This window comes from Mesoplodon bidens (assembly GCF_964165515.1).
Source record: "Mesoplodon bidens genome assembly, chromosome: 1".
Lineage (NCBI taxonomy): Eukaryota > Metazoa > Chordata > Mammalia > Artiodactyla > Ziphiidae > Mesoplodon > Mesoplodon bidens.
In genome coordinates, this window is record NC_138176.1 from 118,515,727 (window position 1) to 118,533,621 (window position 17,895).

The following is a 17,895-nucleotide window of genomic DNA, read 5'->3' on the forward strand; positions in this document are numbered from 1 at the left end:
TTCAAGGTCATCTTTCCTCCAATGTAGTCCTTTTCCAGTGTTTCCTATTTAAGTTAATGGTACCTCTCTCTCTCCAATTATGTTAGCCAGAACCCTAGAGTCATTCTTAGCATTTCCCTTCCTACTACTCCATATCCAATCCGTCACCCATCTAGCTGATGATATTTACAATCAAAGTGTTTCTCAAATCCTCTGACATTTCTCCATCTTCACCACTCTAGGTAAGCTACCAGCATTTCTTATCTAAACTTCCCGGGTAGTCTCTTAATTGACCTAACTACTTCTATCAGGTCTCTCAATCTGTTTTCCATATTATAGCCACTGTCATCCTTTTTTTTTTTTTTTTTGCGGCATGTGGGCCTCTCACTGTTGCGGCCTCTCCCGCTGCGGAGCACAGGCCCCGGACGCACAGGCCCAGCGGCCATGGCTCACGGGCCCAGCCGCTCCGCGGCATGTGGGATCCTCCCAGACTGGGGCACGAACCCGCGTCCCCTGCACCGGCAGGCGGACTCTCAACCACTGCGCCACCAGGGAAGCCCCATCTTTTAAAAATGTAAATCTAAGTACATCATCCTTTGCTTAAAGCCTCTACATGGCTTCCTTCTGCTCTAGGGATAAACACAAAAACTCCCTAACTTGGCCTGAAGGGCTTACAAGCTGTACTCCTTACATACCTCTCCTATCTTGGCAAACACCATCTAATTTCTCATTCTCTTGTACCAGCTGTGCTGGTTTTCTTTTAATTCCCCATGCCGCCACCTCTAACTACATGAGCTTTGATTACACTGTGATCCAACTGAGAGCCAATACAGCTTGGCGGCTGAGCATGGCACACTTCACGCCTAATTTTCAAGGGAGATTGCCTGGGTTCAAATCCCGATTCTACAACTTACTTATTTGTGCAAACTTGGGCAAGTTACTTTATCTCCTATGCCTCAGTTTCCTCAACTGGAAAATAAGGATAATTGTAATAGATTTGGTCATAATTGTGATATTATAATCAAATGATCATTTTCAGGGAAGGCTCTTTCCTCCCCTTTCTTGCCCAGTTAATTTCTTCTCAAACTTCTGTTCTCAGCTCCAGAGTCACTTTCTCAGAGAAGCCTCCACTGACCTCTCTGACTGAATCCAATTACTTCTTTACAGCTTTTCTCGGATGTTGAGTCTCTTATTTGGAATGCTTAATATAGGTGCAATTTTGTATTTTTCTGAGTGACTTATGTATTTATTTTTGGTTAACATTCTGTCTTTCTCACTGAAATGTCAGCTCCAGGAACCTAGGGATAGTGTTTGTTTTTTGTCACTATTCTTCATGCCTAACACAGTGTTTATTACTTAGTGGGTTTCCCCCTCAAAATGTTTGTTGACACAAAAACTGGTCAACATCTCTGATGGAGGCCCTTTGATAACCTCTTTTGCTGCTTAAATTAGTGCTCTGCACAGTAAGTAATAAGTTCTGAGAAGGCACACGGATGGTGAATCAAAGACCAGTTAAGCTGTACATCTGCTCCTGGTTCTTCAGGAGGTGGCTCCGAGCAGGAGGGTTCCCTGTTCAACAAGGCAGGGTTCTGTGGAGATTATGTGCCGGATACCCAGACCTGGGTTCAATTCTTGGCTCCATTATCTGCTGCTGTGTGACCTTAATCATGTCACTTGACTTCTTACAGTCCGAGTGTCCTCATCTGTCAAATCACATCACAGTACTCAGAGCAGAGTCAATTCTTGTTAACTAGGCAACGGAACTGATAAGAATTTCACTTAATTAAGCACAGTACATGATTATCCACAGGCTCATGCCAACGATACGGCTTGCCCCTTATGTAGGCCAGTAAGTCTCCTTCTGTGGTCGGTGACAAACAGCTATCCCATCCCCAGCCCCTAAAAATGTCAAAAAAAATTTGTGCTTTTGGTCACGAGAGAGTAAGAATCAATGAGGACTGGAAAAACAGAGTTCCAACAGGATTTCCTGGTGCTTCAAGTTCAGGTTTGAGAGTGGCAGTGGGTGAGCTGGCTTGGTCAGGTAGGATCAGAGGTTCGTTTGCTGGAGGGACTGACCTTGGGAACAGAGAAAAGCCCTCAGTCCCTGACAAGACAGCCCTGCCCAGATGCCAGCGGGATCCAGCTAACCTCCACTGCAATCTCAGAGCCTCTTTTCTCCTGAGCCCTCCTTTTTTTTTTTTTTTTTTTAAATCAGCTGAATCCATTCCTTGAGAATCACATAGAAAATGACTCCCTCCTCACCTCATTCAAGAAAAAAAATCCCATTCCTCACAATAAAAAAAGTAAGCCTCTTGACCTCCTATTGTGCAGCTGGCCACTTTGCTGAGATGAGAGGAGAAATCTGGTTTTAACGTTTGGTGGACGAATGAGCTGCCTGGAAGCAAGGACCACAGTGATGTCTGAGAGAGATGGACGTTGTTTCTTCCGCAATCCTTCTCTTTTTTCTCCTTCCTCCTGTTTCAAACTTGTGGGACCGACTGGGGCTGTGACTTTTAGGGTGTAGTGTGTGTACGTCAATAGAAGGGGCATTGTGTGTGTACTTCGAGCGCGTTCAGGAGGGTGCTGTGCTTGAACTTGCGAGTGTCTGTGACGGAAGAACTATGAAAGCATGTGTGTGGGACAAGATTTAGACGTGTAAGCGCAGGAAAGTGGTAGCGTGTACGTGGTGAGTGTGTGCGCGCGAGTGAGTGCGCGAGCCAGGGGCCGGCCGCCCGCCCGCCGCGGCTCCCCGTGGGCAGGCCCGGCCAATGAGCGCGCGGCTGCAGGGGCGGCGGGCGGGGAGGGGGCGCAGGGGCCCTGCGGGTGGAGGCGCGGGCGGCGCGGCGCGCTCATTCCGCGCGGGCGTTGCTGGCGGGGGGCGGCGCAGCCACCGGCCGGGGACCGGGGCCCGGACCAGGGGCGGCGGGCGGCGTAGGCGGCGCCCGGGGCTGGGATGCGCAGGGGGCTCCGTGGCGGCGGCGTTGGCGGCGGCGTCGGCGGCCGCGGGGGCACGAGCTAGCGCCGCGGCGCGGGGAGCCAGTCGAGCCCGGCGGGCGAGCGGAGGCGGCGGCGCAGGCAGAGCGGCGGCCGCAGCCGGAGCCCGAGCGCCGCGCGCCCACCATGGCCGCTCAAGGCGAGCCCGGCTACCTGGCGGCGCAGTCGGACCCGGGCTCCAACAGCGAGCGCAGCACCGACTCGCCCATGCCCGGCTCGGAGGACGACCTGGTCGCCGGAGCGCCCCTGCACAGCCCCGAGTGGAGCGAGGAGCGCTTCCGCGTGGACAGGAAGAAACTTGAGGCCATGTTACAAGGTAGGCATCCACCCCGCGTTCTCGGACTCCCGGGCTGCGCCCGCGACTCCTTCCCGGACATCCCCGCCCCGCGTCCCGGCGCCCGCCGCTCCGGCCCAAAGACGACTTAGTTCCCCCGTCCCTTCCCCCGCGGAGCCGGAGGACACCCAGGGAGTGCAGACCTCGCGGGAGTCTCCACCCTTCCACGCCTCCCAGGTCTCCGGGCACCGAGAACCCTGTGCTAACTTGACCGGCTTCAGAAAAGCCGAAGGCCGTGTTTGTACCCGCGCGTCCAAGTTGCGTTCTTGGACTTTGGAGATGCCAGCTTTAGTCCGGACACCTGGGCTGTGCCATCCGGACCCAGTCGGACCGCGCAGAGTATGCGTGACTCCCTCCCCACTCTCTGGCACTCTGGAATTCTAGCTCTGTCTCTGTTTCTCTCCCTCCTCTTGTCAGTATCCACTTCCTCCAGCTGAGGGGCCTTGTCTCGCTATTGGGAAACGCTCTGCAGATGTCAAAGCTTAAGACAGGAGTTCCCGCCCCGCACCCGGAGTAAGAGGGGCCGGCATGGGGGTGAGCGGCCAAAGTGTGGGGATTGTGTCAGGGCAGTGCTGCTGGGTTGGGGGGCAGTGCTGCTGGGTTGGGGGACAGTGCGTGTTCATCGCCTGACAGGCTTATAAAACACATCTTGAGTTACACTCGGTTCATAAGAGTCTTCCCGTATTATGGGTATTTATCTGACTTTGTCTTTCACAATTGTTTTGTTTTGTTTTGTTTTGTTTTAAACTCCCTCGTTTCTCTGGGACTTTCCCAGGCGTAACAGCTTTAACCATACAGGACTGGGAACAAATTTTGACTTTTAATGGGAGGATTGGAGTTCTCAGAGTGAATGCTAAAGTGTCCAACGTAATTTTGATCTTCCCTAAAAATGTTAATTACTAGCTTACCTGTAGTCCCCGGTGTGGTTCATTTCCATCATCCACAGAAATAAGGTAATTTGAATGACTGTTATTCTTAAAATAGTAGAGGGACCAGGCATTACTTTCACTAAGGGTGCAGTGGTGGATTCATTCAGTAGCTCGTATCCTTATATGAAGGGAGGATTGGAGCTTTCCAACTTTCTTTTGTGGCTTGGTGCCTAATTTACTTTGACTTGATCAGTCAGTGCATCTCAGTGTGGGAGCTATTTAGCCCTCCGTGGAAATGCAGTGGTTTTTTAGAACAATTAAGCAGGTTATTTTAAGACAGAACAAGATGTTTTCCAAAACAATAACTTGGTGGAAACAAATAGCAAGAGTGTTTGGTAGGCGTTTTTGGATGAGTTACAAACTTATCTCTCTTGTTGCTTATTTTTATTGATAAACATCCCCAGTGCTTATCATGTCTCTGTCTTACTCCCTCCTTTTTTCCTCCTTAAATTATGTAACTTTCTAGGAGAGTTACTTCTGTGATAAACTGTTCAAATAGGAATATTGCAAAGTGGATTTGGAAATTAAAGCCCCAGTTGCCTTTCAGTAACCTATTTTAGTTATTCCATTTGTTCCGTGGTTCTTTTTTGCCTAGTTCCTATTATAAAACAAAATATTAAATTTATTCAGAAAAATATTGTTGTGAGATTGTTTGGGTTGAACTGATAACACATATACCTATCCTTTCAACAAGTTTCTGGTTTATTTTGTACATTTGGAGGGTTGTGAAAGATGGATCTTCTACGTCCTCCTTCCCTGTCTTGCCTATGCACATGCAAGTAAAGACAGTGATGTTAGCTCCTAGGAAGCCCTCTTGCATAACCTGAGCTTTAGAAGTGGATTTCTTTTTTGAATTAATTAATTTCCATTTAGAATAAAATGAAATATAGGTAAGACATTTTTTAAAATTTGAAGGCCATTCCCTTTGTAGATATGATATTCTGACATGAGATAGTTTAAAACTGCTTTGCTGTGATGAATTTTCTTTTACAGAAACTCTTAAGTTAGTATTTCTTCAACAACCTATGAATTAATGAAGTATTCACACTTCAACTCCAAAGATTTCTTGAATAATTGAACATAGTGCTTTGATTAACTTTCCAGAATCACTAATAAGTGAATTATGCCTTCTCAGATAGTAAGTTTGAACACATTTGACAATAGCACCCAGTGCACTGTGTACCAAGGCATTTTGTCATTCATGCTTCCTAGTGTCAAATTTTGTTAGAACCACCATGTTTGAAGGAATAAGACTAGTTTCTGAACCAAACATAATCATGTGTCTCATTGCTCGATACTAGGTGGTTAAAGCAAGCGTGGGCAACTGGAATCACTCAGACCTAGTTTCCCTGTGGAACCTTGGGACAGTTCCTGGGCACCTCCCCGTCTCAGTTTGTCCGTCTGTAAAATGGGACTGATATTAGTACCTTTCTCTTAGAGTTTCATGAGAATTAACAGAGATAAAGCCTAATAAGCTAAAACTTGCCACACTTTTATAAATGCTAACAGCTTAATATATATCAGTTGATTTTATTATTACTATTAATAAATATTATAACATGGATTCAAATGACTTACAATGCCTATCACAATTTCTGACAGTAGTCTATATCTAAATATCTAGAGAACAAAAGAATTTTGCAGTTCCATAATTGCAGAAGTAAAATAGAGAACAAGGTAGGAAGTTTGGAAAGTCAATATTCTAATATTGTTAGATATCCTTGGGTGGAAAGTTTTTCATTTGAAAAGTGCCAATTAAGAAAAGTCTGTATTTGCCTGGTTGGGTTTCTGATTATTGTGAATTTGGATTTGCCGTTTTTCCTTACACAGTCGCCTTAAAATATGTGCAGGTTTCCAATTTAAATCAGGATAAATAAGATTCTCTGCCTTTAAGTCTACATAGTGCAAATTGGTGATTATAATGCTTGGAATTTGTTTCCAGAGAGACTGTCCTGGGGGTAAGTTAATCTTTAATGGGTTGCATTTTTATTAGTAGAGAAATTCTTCTACGCAATGGACCAAAAATTCAGTGAGGTTAAAATATGGGCAGTTAGGGTAGTGGTCAAAGAAATGAAATACCATTCTTGGATGAATCCCCAAAGAATTGATACACATAAAATCCACCAGGCCGGGCCTCCCTGGTGGCGCAGTGGTTGAGAGTCCGCCTGCCGATGCAGGGGATACGGGTTCGTGCCCCGGTCTGGGAGGATCCCATATGCCGCGGAGCGGCTGGGCCCGTGAGCCGTGGCCGCTGGGCCTGCGCGTCCGGAGCCTGTGCTCCGCAACGGGAGAGGCCACAACAGTGAGAGGCCCGCATACCACAAAAAGAAAAAAAAAAAAAAATCCACCAGGCCAAAAATGTAGGGAAAAAGATCACTAGTTTTTTATTTTTTGCTTTTGTTTTTTAATCTAATAACTACTTTGGAACAGCCATGCAGAGTATCTGACACTTCTGTTTGAATCTAAATGAAGATTATTGATTATATTAGTCAACAGTTTTGTAAATGGGAATTGATTTTCAAGTTTAGTTTAGGTTTTTGATGGGGATAGTAGGCCTTGGAATAGATATGACAGACAACATAATAATGAAGAAAAATTGTTCTTGTTTTACTTAATACTGATCTTCAGAATTTAGACTTCATATTTCATGTGGGATAGTAGTATTGATTCATTTCAGTCAATTAAATGTGATTTATGGTATGCAAATAGGGAGAAGAGTGGTCTAGAGGAAAGTCTGGGAGCAGGTAGCAAATAAATGGGTCAAGAGTCAGAAATACAGCCTTGGTGTTGGCCAGTGTCCTGAGAGAGAAACATGGAATTTGTACATTTATACTTTTCCTTTTTCTTCTTTTGGGGTTGTTTACATCTTATGATTATACTTTTATTTTTACACTGAAAAACATATACACGTGCTGTACAGTTAAAAATCCCTACATAAAATTTAGACTCATAGGCATTTTCAAGGTTTGGAATCCCTTGTATTTCATCATAGAAAGAATTATGGGCTGGGGGCAGTGGCCTGTTTTTATGAATTGAGGTTGATGTCTGGTGGGCTTTTAGGATATTGCTGTTAAAGACATTAAGAACCATGTTTTGGGGAATTCCCTGTTGGCCCAGTGGTTAAGACTCTGTGCTTCCAATGCAGGGGGCACAGGTTGGATCCCTGGTTGGGGAACTAAGATGTCACGCGGCGTGGCCAAAAAATAAAAAATAAACAAACATGTTTTTACATGTTCACAGGATGGGCAGAACAGGAATCACTGATCACTGCTTGCTTGAGTAGAACTAGCCACTAAAACAGCTGATCACACAGTGATTAAAAGCAAGAGCAGCAGTTATATAATTACATATCTTAAAATTTTTTTTTAATTTTTCTTTTTTAATTTTTAAATTAATTTCTTTTTAAAATTAATTAACTTATTTATTTTTTTGGCTAGGTCTTCGTTGCTGCGCATGGGCTTTTCTCTAGTTGTGGCGAGCGGAGCCTACTCTCCATTACGGTGTGCGGGCTTCTCATTGCGGTGGCTTCTCTTGTCGCAGAGCACAGACTCTAGGCGCGCAGGCTCCAGTAGTTGTGACTCGCGGGCTCTAGAGCGCAGGCTCGGTAGTTGTGGAGCCTAGTTGCTCTGCAGCATGTGGGATCTTCCTGGACCAGGGCTCGAACCCATGTCCCCTGCATTGGCAGGTGGATTCTTAACCACTGCACCACCAGGGAAGTCCCTACATATCTTTTTAATTTGGCAAACTTTAGTGAAGATTGTCTTATAATTTGGTAAATAGAGAATAATCTTTTAGATGCTCTTGTGGGATCAGGGAGAGAGATGAAATAAAAATATATGAGAATGGGGGAGTGCTGAAACTGAAAGTAAACAAGAGCTAAGCTGAATGTAGTTTTGTAGCTATGGCTTGATTAAGGCTAATAAACAATAAGAACAAATCCAATAACTTTATGAAGCTTAATGGTTGAAAGCAAAGTGTTCTTGGCCAGATCTGGATTTGAGTCTTGGTCCTACCTTTAAATAGGGAGCTTGGGAAAATTCATTACCTGCAGCCCCATTTGTGAAAGGGGGTGTTAATCATCGTGCCTACATCTGAGGTGGTTGTGACCATTAAGAGAAAAAAAGATGGATGTAAAACATCACAGCGCTGGCCACAGAGTAAGTGCTGAATAAATCACTAATAACCATATTTATTATAGACCATAGTTCATAAAATGCACATTCTTCTATTGAAAATGAAAATCAAATATATTTGAAAATGAATTAAATGGTTTATAATAAATGAACATTCACAGCTATCTAAATATTTTTATTGGGCTTCCTGGTAGCTCACCGTATGCCCAGTGTATTAGCCCCTTGTAAAGGTGGATGAGTATGTACCAAGTAAAGCTGTATTGGACACGACTGTGGAGTTTTAGATTTTTGTGCAGGAGGAGAGGGCTTTGCACTCTCTTTAGCTGTCATTGTTCTTGCTTTGAGTATTTTTCATTCTTTGAACAGTCCGGAGCCTGTCACTTCTAATATTTTTACTAAAGACTAGCCGCAAAAATCCTTTAATCTCCATTGTAGTTTGATGTTGCTCTGAACTTGTCATTCATTGGTCTCTTGGAAGACTTTTTCAAAGAAAATGTTGCGCCTGGGCTAACGTGTTCTGTTTGCTCACCTGTAAAATGGGGACCATGAAGGTCCTATCTTCCAGGGGTGTTGTGAGCACAGAACGAGATGATGTGTGTGAAAAGTGGAGCTCAGTGCCAGGCACGTGGTGTTTGGTAGATGGTACTGCAGCAGTCCTAGCAGCCCCGTGCCATGTGATGCATAAGGATTTCAAAACACTGGAAAGCAAATGCTTGTCAGGTTTTTTGTTTTTGTTTTTTAAAACAACTGCATATTAATCTTTTCTTTTTTTTCTTCAGTGAAAGTCTTCCTCCAATCAGAAAAGTTTATTAGGACAAGTGTAGTAGGCTCAGAGAGCAGAACTGAAGGTTCAGATTGTTTTAGAAACTAAATGAATAAAATCCATCAGAGGTTGTGTAGCCTGGCAGTGAAGAGTTCAGGAACTGCTATCAGGCTGGCCTGGGTTGGGGTCCTAACTTCACCTCTTGCAGAGCCCCGCTAGGATGCTGTGAGAGGGTGTTACAGCCCTGCACTCGTGGGCAGGGGGTCAGTGCTCTCTGTCAGTCTTATCTCTGTGAAGACTTCTGGGGTTTTGCTTAAGTTGATCATTGATAAGTTAAAACATAGAAAGGGCTTGTTATATCGATGATTTTAACAGGCAGGAATGTATTTATTTGGCTGTGACTAACAGAAAACCCAACACAGAGTGACTTAAACAAGCCAGGGGTTTATTTTCCTGTTGAAACAAAAAAATCTGGGACTAAGAGGGCCAGGCCCCAAGAGCTGCTCAGGGGCTTCAGGGAGCCCAGCAACCTACCCCCTGACCTCGGCCATCCCAGCTGATGGCTTTGGCCTCATTGGTGCAGTCTGGCCAAGGCTATGCCTTGAGATGCGCCTGTGGTCTCTGCAAGGAAAAGGGAGGGAAACAAAAATGTTTTGTTTTGTTTTTTTATTCAAGATTTTGCCTTTTTGTGTGACAAAGAATTCTCTCTCCTGGAACTTCCATCTGTATTTCTTTGGCCACTCTTTGCTACAAGAGATTCTGGGAAAGCGACTTCTTTTCTAGCTTCTTTTGTAGAAGTAGGCAAGGAAGAAGGGAGTCAGAATGGATGCCAAGTGATCCAACCCATAGTTTCCCCACAAAGGGCAAAGCAGAGGGCACTGTGACAGAAATTCCAAGTTGTGCCTGATGCAAAAGCTTCCCTGTGTCAGAGACTTTGGCCTGCCTTGATAACCCCTAGAAATCTAGATGATTTGGTAATGCTTATGTGGGTGGAATTTCTTCTTGGCATAGTCTGGGAATAAACCTAATTCCCAGAGAGAAAACAGCTTTGATCATGGAAAGCAGTTCTCATGTTGTTACTCCTTTTACAAACAAGACCTAGGGCCCCCAAGTACTGTAACTGTCTTTTTCTCCTCCACTGTTTTCTGCCTGTCAGGTGTTTTTTCATTGAAAATCATACAACACAATACAAACGTCCATTTTACCTTTTTAAAAAATTTTATTATTTTAATTTATTTAATTTTTTATTGAAGTATGGTTGATTTATAGTGTTGTGTTAATTTCTGCTGTACAGCAAAGTGACTCAGTTATACACATATATTCATTCTTTTTTATATTCTTTTCCATTATGGTTTCTCCCAGGATACTGAATATAGTTCCCAGTGCTGTACAGTAGGACCTCGTGGTTTATCCATCCTATATGTAATAGTTTGCATCTACTAACCCCAGACTCTCAGTCCTTCTCTCCCCGACATTTTACCTTTTCTTACCCTAAGATATCCTTTCTCCCCTCCTACTTCCTCCCCTCCCACCACCCATCTCAAGTCGCTTTTAGAATAGACAGTTTCAGTGTAGCTCACGCTTCTGCCCTTCTTTAGGGTTTTCTTGGAGTGGCCACTGCAATAGCATCTGGCCAACGAAGCCAGAATTTGTTCAGAAGATGAAGTCATTTTGGAGGCAGTTTGATAATAGAATTATCACCAGAATTGTGCCGTGTTTTGCTGTTTGAAATTGTCCAGAATGATGAGCTAATAAAAATACCGGTTGGCTCATCCTTGGTTCATTCTCTTTATTTAAAAATCTAGTTCTTTAAAAATGCATGGGATAATAGTGACTATGAATATTCCTTTATGTAAAATGCTTAATAAACTACCTGGGATGAGGCACAATTTTTTTTTAAATTTGTATTTTATTTTTTTGGCTGCGCTGGGTCTTCATTGCTGCACACAGGCTTTCTCTAGTTGCGGCGAGCGGGGGCTGCTCTTCGTTGTGGTGCGCGGGCTTCTCATCGCGGTGGCTTCTCTTGTTGCAGAGCACAGGCTTTAGGCATGTGGGCTCAGTAGTTGTGGTTCGTGAGCTCTAGAGCGCAGGCTCAGTAGTTGTGGCACATGGGCTTAGTTGCTCCGGGGCATGTGGGATCTTCCCAGACCAGAGCTCGAACCCGTGTTCCCTGCATTGGCAGGCAGATTCTTAACCACTGAGCCACGAGGGAAGTCCTAAGGCACAATATTAATGCTAACCTATAATGTCTTTTGCAGTGTGGGGATGATCTTGGCAAGAAACCCTTGTTGTTATGCTGCAAAAGCCACCACATTTGATTTTTAATCCTTAGGGTATTAGTATTTAGGGAAGTATCCAAAATGCACAAACCATTAATAGAAACATTTTGTAGATGTTATACACTTAAAAATCCATTTACTACCTAATAAGCTACTAATAACTATAGTTGATGAAAGCATTTATATTTGTAACACATATTAAATCCTGTTCCCATTTATGATGCTGGCATATAAAAAGATAATGCTCACTTTCTAGCTATAAAGTAGTTTCTCTGTTACAGTGAATAAGATAAACCACATATTAGTCTGCATACTGAGTTGATCTGGAGCTTAACTCTCTTGTATAGGAAGATGCTTAAACATAAGATTTGAAAATTAGCCATTGTATTTTTTATTCAGGTTACGAAAGTAATCAAACTTATTATAGAATACTTGAAAATACAAACAGATGCAAAAAAGAAAAAACAAAAGTCACCCCTAAGTCCAGAATCCAGCAATAACCACTGATAATATTTTGGGAATTTTTTCCTGGTCTTTAAAAAGTACGCTCACACATAATTTGTTTTTGCAACAGATATTGAGTTCCTAGTATATGTCAGGTACAGTGTTGGGCTTTGGGGGTGCAGACAAAACCAAGATAGATATGGTTCCTACCCTTGTGTGACTTGTGCCCCTTAAATTCTAAACTGGGATCATACAATGTAAAGTGAAAAAGAAGGGAAGTATCACGGATATTTTTCATTTCATTAAAGATTCTTGAAGAACATGGTTTTATTATTTTAAAAAGTTTTATTGGAGTAGAGTTGACTTACAATGTTGTGTTAGTTTCAGGTGTACAGCAAAGTGAACCAGTTATACATATACATATATCCAGTCTTTTTTATATTCTCTTCCCATATAGGCCATTACAGAGTATTGAGTAGAGTTCCCTGTGCTATACAGTAGGGTCGTATTAGTTATCTTTTTAAATGTAGTAGTGTGTAATGTCAATCCCAATTTTCCAAGTTATCCCTCCCCCGCCCCTTACTCATTGGTAACCATGAGTTTATTTTCTACATCTTTAACTCTGTTTCTGTTTTGTAGATAAGGAAGAACATGGTTTTAAATAGCTATATAATATTACCTTGACATGTCATGATTTGCTTAAACATTATGATATTTTATAATATTTTTAGGTGGCCGGGCAGTGGAAAAAACCTAATGTTTCTACTCAGAATGTCCCAGAGTCAGGTCCTGGCTCTATCATTTATTGGTTGTGTGGCCTGGGGCAAGTTAATAATTTCTTTGAACCTCAGTCTTCTCATCTCTAAAATGGAATGAATATAATTTCTAGGTTGTGAGGGTTAAAAATACTATATGTCAGGCATGCACCAGTGCCAAATGTAGTGCATATACTCAAGAATTGGCAGGTGATGAATGTTAACACTGCTGCCCCAAATACTTTTACCTAAAAACCTTTTTTTTCCCATCCTTAATTATTCTCAGAGGAAAAATTCTTACTAGTGAAAATTTTAGCTCAAAGGGGATAGATATTTTTAAGGCTTTTGATAAAGTTTGCAAAAAATTTTTCTGGAAAAATTCATATGGTAGGCAGAAGAGACAAATTTGTTGGCTCTCTTCCCCTTGTACCTGTGATCCCACATCCTCACTTATTTGAGCTGGCGGTTGTGAGAAATTAGGATAAATTGAATCACCAATCCAGAATTAGAGTTCTGTTTGTTTCTTTCATAGCAAACTTTGAATTATGTTTATCATACCTGAGTAGCATGTCTGGGAATCACTAGTTCTTAAAATCTGTGTAATTGAGAAAATTAGAATAAAATTTACATTATATTAAAAAAAAATCTGTGTGCATAGAAATCACCTGGGGAGATTGTACAAAGTGGCAAACTCTGGGCCTCTCAAGAGATTCCAACTCTGTAGGTTTGAATCTGTATTTTGTGGTAGGAATCTGTATTTTGAAAAGAATCTCGTGTGAGTCTAATGTAGGTGTTGCCAAGAATACACTTTGAGAAATATTGCTAGATAGTTAGATGATGGTGATCAAAATTAAGAATGTTCAGGTCCTTTTCTTTCTTTGATTCCCTTTACCCCTTTTTTTTAAAAAAAACTTATTTATTTTTGGCTGTGTTGGGTCTTTGTTGCTGCGCGCAGGCTTTCTCTAGTTGTGGTGAGTGGGGGCTACCCTTTGTTGCGGTGCACGGGCTTCTCATTGCAGTGGCTTCTCTTGTTGCGGAGCATGGGTTCTAAGCACGTGGGCTTCAGTAGTTGTGGCGCAGAGGCTTAGTTGCTGCGCGGCATGTGGGATCTTCCCGGACCAGGGCTCGAACGCGTGTCCCCTGCATTGTCAGGCGGATTCTTAACCACTGCACCACCAGGGAGGCCCTGATTCCCTTTACCCTTGAACCTAGTACTTTCTCCATGTTATTAAACCACCTTGAAGTATTTTAGTCTAGGAGCATAATTTATAACTGGCACAACGTTGTTTAGAGAGTGGCTTGTAAGGAACTTGGGGGAAGAGCACAACCCTATATATTTCTGTGGAAAGGATATACTGTCTTTATTATGGCACAGCAGACTCAGAATGCATTTAGTTGTCCTGCAGACTCCTATAAAGTCAGGTGTAACAGACATCTGTTTAATATATTATCAAATAAGTTAAGAGCACACATTTATTATTACAGAAATTTCTAAAGCAGTATGAAGGGGAACTTTTAAAAAGAAAAATAATCATTGGTAATCTCACCTTCCCTAACAGCTATTTCATTTTTCTGCCTTGAAATGTAGTCCTTGAAATACAGTCCTTGACTATTGGCATAGGGGTTATGTAGCTGTTGTTGTAGCATTGACTACTGTTTTGTATTCAGCATTAATCTAATATATTAAGTGTTTTTGTGTTTCTAAGCAAGTTTTCAGAATTAAAATTTTATGGTTAGATAATTGTACCTTTGATCAAAAAAATTTTTTTTTGCAGTTATAGACCACCTTATGGTGAATGCGAATTACATAGCTTTTTTCTCCTTTGAAACTATATTCTGAGGAAAAAGTTTTGAGGAATAGCGGCGATTTTGAAAGCAGTGGCCAACTTTAATTGAGCACTTACTATGTGTGAGACACTGTTCTGGTGCTTTATGCCTGTTCAGTCATCTCAGCCTCTCATGCAACAACCCAATAGATACAGATGCTGTTTGGGTCTTTGTTTTATAGACACAAAAGCTGTAACTCTTTTATTTAATCTTATTTTTTAATTAATTAACTTTTATTGGAGTATAGTTGCTTTACAGTATTGTGTTAGTTTACACTGTACAGCAAAGCGAAGCAGCTAGATATATACATATATCCCCTCTTTTTGGATTTCCTTCCCATTTAGGTCACCACAGAGCACTGAGTACAGTTCCCTGTGCTATACAGTAGGTTCTCATTACTTATCTATTTTATACATAGTATCAGTAGTGTATATATGTCAATCCCAATCTCCCAGTTCATCCCCCCCACCACTTGGTGTCCATATGTTTGTCCTCTAGTTTGTGTCTGTAAGTCCTTTAAATCTGGGACCTGGGTTTCTTTTTGGAATTCTGAGTAGACCTAGACACTGGTTTTCCTCTTGGGGTTGTTACAGAGTCATAGCTGTTACGTAGTGTGGAGACATATCAAATCTGAGTCTAGGATGATAAACTGTACTCCAGAAAGGGTTTTATTGCTTCCTCAGTTCCCTGCCGAAATGCACAGGGCTGTGGTGGTAGGCAGAGAGGTGGTTAGAATTCTTGGTGAGAATGCAGATGTTCCAGAGTGCTGCCTTCTGCTAGCTTTGGTTAAGTTTTCTCTGTTTCTTCCTTTGTGAAACTGGGATAATAATACCTCTCTCCTAGGGTTTTTTTGAAGATCATATGAGAATGTATGTGAAGTTGGCTCGCAGTTGGTGCCCTGTACTTGGTCTACATGTTTCAAGTTCATTTCTTATTCCTGTGCAGCCTCCAGCCCAGTGCTATGAAAATACCTGTGTGTGTTTGCACAGTAAATGGCTCATAATGGATCTGGATTAAAGACTGTACCATTTTGGGCTGGTGGACCTGGCATTGACCTCATAGGACGGAACTTTAAAGCTAGGGCATGTGCTTGGCCTTAAGAAACACCAAATAGTTCTGCCTTACATAAGTAAGTAAGGCAGAGTAATTCCCTACGTGCAAGGTAGTCTTTCTTCACCCTCAGTCTAGGGCTTGTGTAGAATGTTGTGTTATTAGTGCATTAGCGTGGTGTTTTGAATGAGGATATGCAAAACTTAATTCAAGTGATGTTAATGTGGGATAATTTATGGCTGTGTCTGATTAGTTTTATAAATTGAAGTTTGTCATGGTGAATATAATTTTTCAATTTATTCGGTTACAGATTGTCTTATTCTTAGAATAATACATCTCCAGATACTTGTTTAAATATGCTTTTAAAGCATCTCAGATAAGTGATGTTTTTTTATGTTAGTTTGTTCATTGCACTAGGATACTCACTGAGGTATTTTGGGTTAAGGGAAATAAACCACTCCTCGCAGCAGAGTGAGTGACTGGGAACCCAAGGCAACTTGAGTTCATGACCTGGTCTTTCCACTGACACTGTCATCTTATATAAGTTATTTAACTTTTTAGGGTTTGGATTAGATGTCCGCTAAAATCCTTTCCAACTCCAGTATTCTGAGTCTTTTGCACAGTATACAGTACAAGCCCAATAGTACTTGGCATGTGGCGTTAGGGTCTGACTCAGCTCTACATCCATGAGTAGTTTTGGTACGAATTTGCCTTGATCTGAAACACGCACATGAGCATTCACAGCAAACGGGGAAGATGCTGGAATGAAGACAGTTGGAGTATCTTTGGAGGAGCAAGTATTCCCACGCAGCTGACCACAAGCTCTGCTTTCTGACATCTTGGCAGTCAGGTTTACAGTGCCCTCTATTCTGTGGGCTGGATGTTAGCTAATTTAAGGTTTTCTGCAGTAACTGAGCAGGAATGACAGTGTAAACCATAGTTGAGACTTGCTGGTGTTGACACACTGTGTTAGATGAACAAAGGAGATCGTATGCTTCCCCAAGTAGCATCTTTTTGTCACATTTTCCTTCCTCCTTTGCCAGTGTGTCCAGTTATCAAGTTCCACATGCCAGGGTTTATATCTGTCATGTAAACCACTAGAGAAATGTAGCAGGGAAACATAGTAGTATTCATTAGAGTAAAATCTCAATTGAAAAGACATCTGTATGTCCAGATTTTAAGTATTTTCAGAATCACTTTAATTGCTTATCAGTTATTCAGAACTAGCAAAATATTTCTTTTGTGTTGTACAGAATACCACTAAAGCTTGTTTTGTCTATGTTTTGAATTGATTCCTTTATCATATGCTGAGCTTTTGAAGTGCCATTCAAACAAAGTCAATATTTTGCATATTTGTCTTTTTTTTTTTTTGGGCCGTGTGGCATGTGGGATGTTAGTTCCCCAACCAGGGATTGAACCCATGCCCCTTGTATTGGAAGCACAGAGTTTTTACCACTGGACTGTCAGGGAAGTCCCAAAGTCAATATTCTGACAAGCTTTTATAATCTTTTAAATTGCTTGATTATAATGATTTAATTTTAAAACGTCAGGAAAATATATGTTTAGCTTTAGTATTGCAGGAGCAATCCTATAAAGAAATGTTTATTTTAGTCCGGGGAACTGTTTTTCTTAAATTAAAAAAAAATTTATATGGGAAATAGGAACCCAAGATTAGCATAGATCTATAGAGTTTTAATTTATTTTACAGGGATCTGTAATTTAGTAAAACATTGCTGGCAGTCATACTGTCACCTAAACAGAAAGATAGCTTCAAAAATATATTTACTGGGAATTCTCTGGTGGTCCAGTGGTTAGGACTCAGCACTTTCACTGCTGGGGTTGGGTTTAATCCTTGGTCGGGGAACTAAGATCCTGCAAGCCACACGACGTGGCCAAAAAAAAAAAAATTCACTATCAGTGAATGAATATCTGGGATGCATTATCTATGAAAGTTTATTTGACCAAGTCGAAACAAGTAGGCTTGAGCAAAAAATATTATTAAAATGGATTTGATTTTGAAGTTCTGTATGAATCATTAGCTTTCAACCTTGTGAAATTTGTCTCTCATTATAAATTATTCAGGAATAGTGAAGCCATTTGAAAAACCCAGTGGGAAATTACTGTATGTGTTAAAATCATGAAGTCATGTAATGGGACTGCATAAGTGAATGAGGCCCTTTACCTTTAAGAGGCATACAATCTAGTGGAAGAGAGGAAACCTACCTGAATTTGTTAATAGAAAAGAAAAGGAGATCCCATAGAATAAGGCTGTGCTTACTTAATGTGCATCGTTGTCTGGGGTTGCCTACCTCTCTCCCACAAGATGAGGGCTTGCGAAAGCTAGTTTATTTGGGAAGTACTCTCAAGGAGAGGAAGTGAGGGAATAAGGAGAGTCACATGGGGAAGAA

General features: G+C 41.8%; 1 protein-coding gene across 3 annotated transcripts in view; it reads left to right on the forward strand.

Moving 5' to 3' along the window:
* Positions 1 to 2,910: 2,910 nt before the first annotated feature.
* BICC1 (BicC family RNA binding protein 1) overlaps positions 2,911 to 17,895 on the forward strand; it is a 329,762-nt gene continuing 314,777 nt past the window's right edge. For 2 of the 3 annotated variants that reach the window (XM_081232416.1, XM_081232417.1), the window contains exon 1: positions 3,028 to 3,289. In XM_081232416.1, coding sequence (XP_081088542.1) covers positions 3,100 to 3,289 — 190 coding nt within the window. In that variant the 5' untranslated portion in view covers positions 3,028 to 3,099. Of the gene's footprint in view, positions 3,290 to 17,895 lie in introns of all 3 variants that reach the window. The other variant, XM_081232419.1, reaches the window with a different exon arrangement.